Below are 5,728 nucleotides of genomic sequence, written 5' to 3'. Positions count from 1 at the left end.
TTCAAGAGGGATGCGGATAACCTGGAGAGGGTCCAGAGAAGGGCCACTCGTATGGTTAAGGGCCTGCAGACCAAGCCCTACGACGAGAGACTAGAGAAACTGGACCATTTCAGCCTCCGCAAGAGAATTTTGAGAGGCGACCTTGTGGGTGCCTATAAGTTCATCACGGGGGCAGAGAAGGGAATTGGTGAGTATTTATTCATCAAAGCACCCCCGGGGGTTACAAGAAATAGTGGCCACAAGCTAGCAGAGAGCAGATTTAGATTGGACATTAGGAAGAACTTCTTCACAGTTCGAGTGGCCAAGGTCTGGAACGGGCTCCCAAGGGAGGTGGTGCTCTCCCCTACCCTGGGGGTCTTCAAGAGGAGGTTAGATGAGTATCTAGCTGGGGTCATCTAGACCCAGGACTCTTTCCTGCTTATGCAGGGGGTCAGACTCGATGATCTATTGAGGTCCCTTCCGACCCTAGCATCTGTGAATCTATGAATCTATCTGAATCCAACGGGGACAGGTAGAGCCTGGCCTCCTTCCAGGGGAATGCACTGGGCAACATATAACACCACATAGCAATAGCACTGTGCACCGGCATCACACAGCCCCTCATGCCAGAGCAGCATAGCAAAGCGTGGGTCTCAGGTTGCTCTTCAGGGGGCAGGACTGGGGTAATTCCACCACTCCCACCATCTCACACCCAGCAAGCACCTGCAGGGCACAGCCGGCCTTCACCAAACCCTTTGGCCATGAGGCCTCACTGGCCCACCCCAGCTCTAGTTCTGCCTGTTGTGCTACCCCAAATCCACCAGAACCAAGGGAGTAGGAGAGCAGTGGAAGCAGATGGCCCAATGGCTCAGGACCGATGTGGGAAGAAGAGGGAAGGAGTTCATGAAAGGGGAAAGAAAGGGATATCCATACAGGGGAGACCCAAAAACCTGCTTTTATTTTGACACAGAAGAAGTTTTTATTAACAAACCCACTGATCACCTGCTGCCTCCCACCTTGCCCCTGAGACAAGGTCTCGAGAGGGGCTCCCCCTACACACACAGGTGTTGGGATCTGGGCTGGGACAGAGTTCACACCACCGGGCACCAGCCCATGTCCTGTGCATGTCACAGCCCAGCTCAGGACTCCCTGGGTTTAAGACGGGTGGGATGCACGAGAAGGCACTCATGCAGGTGGCAGCTGGGTGAGCTGGCATAGCCTGGCACTGGGGCAGATATACCCTGCCTAGGTCCTGGCACACAGCAGGCAGAGGCTCCTGCAATCACAGCACGAAGCCTGGGATCCCTACAAAGCTTGCCAATAGGTGGGGAAGGAAAGTGAAGGCAGGTGCCACAGTTTTGGGTCGCTCCTCCTTCCGCAGTCCAGCCACATCCCATCCAGCAGCTGAGCCCTGGGTGTTGGCGAAGGGGCCTGCTGGAGACACTGGGGTGCTGGCTCTGCAGAGCTGGGAACCTTCCTTGGAGGGACAAGGCGATGCTCCGCTCCCAGGGCACTGCCCTCTGTTGCTGGCCGGAGTCTCGGCTCCGGCAAGAGGCGTCCCTTTGCTCCGTCTCCGCCCTTGGGACTGGCAGACTTGGCCTTCTCCAGCTGACGGCGCTGCCCCTTGCGAAACTTGGCTCGGCGGTTCTTGAACCAGACCTACCAGGGAGGAGCCAAAGGGGGTAGATTAATGATCCACCCAGCTGTGGTGCCGCAGCCCCACTCCAGTGAGGGCACCAGAGACCTGGCATTACACTCTCGCATGGCACAGCTGGCTCTGTGCTCCACACTGGGTAGCTACAGGGAGACCCAGGGCAGCCCTCAGGTTGGGGGAGGCCAAGGGGCTGCTGGGAAAAGGGCTGTCTGCACCATCTCCTACCCCAGCAGCATGCACTGCACCAACCCCTTTTCTACCCCCGAAGCCTCTGACCCAACCATCTCCCTTCATGGACAAGGTGGGCAGGATCCTGGTGGGGCCTGAGCACAGCATTCTCCTTCCCCATCCAGGCTGTGAAAGGGTTAATTCCTGGACAAGACAGACCCTCCCTCTTAATCCCTTTCCCTGAAAGGACCACCCCTCTGCTGCCCTGATTTGGGCCAGGCCCTGCCTGGAGCTTGCCAGGGCATGGGTGCTAGGAGCAAGTGGCACTGGGGTTACCTGGACCCTGGCCTCAGGCAGGTTGACGAACACGGCCAGCTGCTCCCGGGTCACCACGTCAGGGTAGTGGGTTTTCTCGAAGGCTCTCTCCAGCGCCTCCAGCTGGTGGACCGTGAAGGCAGTACGGCTGCGGCGATGCTTCTGGGGCAGCCGGTAGTGAGCTTCCAGCAGCAGCTCTGGGAGAAGGGGAGCAAACAGTCAGATCAGACCAAATGGCACCTTTCCTCATGGAGGATTTCCCTGCACGTCATCCCAAATGGATTCAACACACTTGGCTGCATGCAGCCAGCTCTGGGGAGGAGCACCGCAGCTCTTTAGCCAGGGGGCTGCAGAACAGCTGATGGAGCCTGCCTAATTCAGGAGAGGACAAGGTCGTTGCCCAGGGAACTACCATTAGCTGAGCTAACCGTCCCGCTCTTCTTAAAGTAAGGAAGTGTCAGGAGACAAGGTGGGGGGAGCAGAGGGTCACAGTGGAGCAGGCACCGTGCTGGGGCCCCGGCTGAGAGGGCTGTCACTGCCACTCCTTACTGCTGCAGCCGTCTGAGCTTTCCTTGAATATCCCCAACATGAGGCCATGCCACAGCACTAGCAAGTAATGACACCACCTGCTGAGATCAGCCTCATCACTGTGCTGTGCTGCCCACTCTGCTGCCATGACCAAAGCACCCCCAGCACGTTGCAGTCCTCCCCATACCCCCTTCGGGCAGGAAATATTCTTCCCCACCTCACACCAGTAAGAAACTGAGGCACCGGAGGGGCTAAGTGACTCAACCAGGGCCACCTGGGAAGCCAGTAGCAGAGCAGGGAATGGAGCACCTGTCTCTCACATGCTGCTCTGAACCCAACCACTGGGCCCTCTGTTCCAGTACCATAAACTGGGCTTACTGGAAACCAGTGCCTCAATGCATGTCCCGCTTCCCCCAGCCTCTTGCCCATCCTACCTGCCAAGCGATCCACCAAGCTCACCGCCTGCAGGGCCGTGGGCTGTGGGGCCAGGGCTGGGGTCAGCGGAAAGGGCTCGGCTGTTGGCGAGTGGAGGCTGCAGACCACGGAGAGGGGGTCTGCGGTGCCGAGGGGACAGCTGCTCCTGCTGAGGCAGTACATGGTGGGTACAAAGGGGCCCATCAGGGGCATCTCACACCAGGCCCCTGGAAACAACACACAGCTTTGAGAACACAGCAATAGCCCTGCTCAGTGGCCCAGCCCCTGCGTAGCCCTGGCTGAGCTCCTCTGCTCCATGTGGGATGCCGGAGACAGGGCCAGGAAGAGGTTTGACCTGAATCATTTATGCTTTACATTGCAGTGGCATCTAGAGACCTCAGACAAACAGCAGGTCCCATCAGTAGCAGATCCAGAAAGGGGCAAGGAGGGTGCAGCCCTCCCCATACTTCAGCCACATTACGCCTCCGCAGCATACTCTGAGCTCCCTGCCCGGTCAGCGCCGGAGTTTCGCAGGCTCCAAGGAGCAAGGGGTGAATGCTGCTGCTGTTCGCCCTTCCCCTTCCTCCCCCTGCCCGATGCATTCGGCGGCAAGGGGAAGGAGGGGACAAGCCCATGGCAGCTGCACTTACCCTGGGGTCCGGCAAAAGCAGGGGCTGTGCTCAAATGCAGCACAGCTACTGCAGCACCCACCACCTCTGGATCCACCCTTTGGCCCCGTGTTGTAAAGATGCCCAGTGAGAAGGGCTACATCCTTAAAGAGAGTCCAACCAGCAAAGCATGGGAGGGGAAACTGAGGCAGCAACTCTCACTTGCAGCCTCTGAATTACAACTCCCTAATGTCTCCCTCACTTCCGTGCTCAATAGTTATTGATGCACCTTTTTTCCAATACGTGTCCAGACCCTTTTTGAATCGGGCTGCACTGTCAGCCTCCACCGCATCTGCCGAGTCCCATCCTTTAATGACATTCCCTGCGAAAAAAGAACTTCCTTTTTCATCGGTTTTAAACTTATTCTTTACTCTCTGCTGGTTGCTCCCTCCACGCACCTGTACAGACATATCCCTTGCAGAGACGTACACCCCTCGACGGGTGCCACTCCCCCCCCACCCGAACCACAGGCCCTAGACATGCCACTTCCACCCGGTTGATCATTCAAAGAAACAAAATTGAAAAACTAAAAACTTGCCAAAAGCTGCAACATTTTCAAAGCCAAACAGCTCAGATTTCCCTGCCCAGAACACCCTGCTGTTTCCAAACCTCCTTCCCACTCTCAGTGGGCAAAAGGGTTTTGTCATAGGGGAAAGGCCGTTTCCCTGAACGGAAAATGTCTTGCAAGCCCGCATCCGAGCCAGCTGCTCTTCTGACAGTAGAAAGTTAGACGACATGGATTCATTCTCATTCACTCGGAGTAGGTCGAACACTTCATTCGGCTGGGACCACGGTGTTAGTATTTGGCTTGGGCCGAGAGCTCTGTTAAGAATTGGCTAACAGATTGGTGTTACTGCAGTGAAGGTGTTTTGCCGTCCGGGAAGTTCACAGCTCCGCGTCACTGAGACGAAACCCTTCAACTTTCCCAACTAAAATAATTTCACGATCCCCCATTTTGTTGGAGATGCTGGAATCCCCCTTCCTTCTGCTGGGATCCCCCAGAAAAGGGGCTCTACTCCACTCCCAGCACAGTCCTTTCCTTATTTGCAGCTTCCCTCTGCTTGGAGCTGCCCCCACTGTCAGCGCTGGGATGCCAGACATACTAGCTGGGATCCCCAGGGGGTTGTGAATTGGCCATGGGACAGACCTGCTGTAACAGGGCCAATGCAAGAGAAAGTGCAGGGAAGCCTCTGACGTGGGAACCTGCCAGAGCCCTCAAGCCTCGTGGATCTTGCTTCCTGATCCTTTTGGCCCTGGGTCTTGCGTGCTTGTTAGTACCAGTGCAGCAGGAGTGTGAAACAGCTGTGCAAGCAGCTGCACTGGTGTCAAGAGATGGCACCACAGGGCCGGGCACAGGAGCAGTCAGTCCCTCAGCCAGCGAGTCAGGCCCAAGGGGCACGTGGAAAGCTAGGACTGAGGTAAAGAGCTGTGGGTGCAGGGCTGGGACAGGGGTCAAAGGGCAGAGCTGTGGGGGGAGAAGCTTGTCCCACACCTCCCTGGCATCTAGCTGTTTTAGCCAGACCCCAAACTGCTCATTTTCCTCCACTAGACTCTTCTCTGGGGCTGTTCCTGCTTCTCTACACCTCCCTCCTGTCCTCAGGGAGAGCACAAGCCTCAGGGGGCTCCATTGCTGCCCTCACCCCCCGCATACCACCCCCAGCCACACACGCACCCCAAGAGCTCTCTCACCTCTGGGGACCCCAACTTTCCCAGGAAAGCGCCTGGCTCCTCTCCTCGTCCTCTCCACAGCCGAGCGTCCTAGGCTCAGGAACAGCAGCCAAAACTTCTCCCCAAACTTCTACCCCTCTGCTATTTAAGGGCAGGCAGCCGGGCCCCCCTCCACCCGGGCAGCCGGCAGCCAATGGGACAGGGAAGGCTTAGGCCGGATTAGGGAGCCTGTTTTCTTCCTCTCCAAAGGGAATTGCAATGGTTCCTAAGCTGGGCTCAGCGCAGGGGGGTCCCATTATTCCCCATTCAGGCTGGGGATTAGACTCGGGCAGGG

General features: G+C 57.2%; 1 protein-coding gene across 1 annotated transcript; it reads right to left on the bottom strand.

Annotated features, from left to right (window-relative positions):
* Nucleotides 1-980: 980 nt before the first annotated feature.
* LOC112550858 (diencephalon/mesencephalon homeobox protein 1-like) lies at nt 981-3,271 on the bottom strand. Its single transcript, XM_025208296.1, has 3 exons — nt 3,079-3,271; nt 2,138-2,313; nt 981-1,638 (listed from the first exon to the last, which is right to left on the bottom strand). The coding sequence occupies exons 1-3, from the start codon at nt 3,269-3,271 to the stop codon at nt 1,285-1,287; spliced, it is 723 nt and encodes a 240-aa protein (XP_025064081.1). The 3' UTR covers nt 981-1,284.
* Between the last annotated feature and the right edge of the window lie 2,457 nt (nt 3,272-5,728).

The sequence above is a fragment of the Alligator sinensis genome, unplaced genomic scaffold (genome assembly GCF_000455745.1).
Source record: "Alligator sinensis unplaced genomic scaffold, ASM45574v1 scaffold103_1, whole genome shotgun sequence".
Lineage (NCBI taxonomy): Eukaryota > Metazoa > Chordata > Crocodylia > Alligatoridae > Alligator > Alligator sinensis.
The sequence above is the reverse complement of the archived record's forward strand: the minus strand, read 5'-3'. Positions and strand labels throughout refer to the sequence as shown.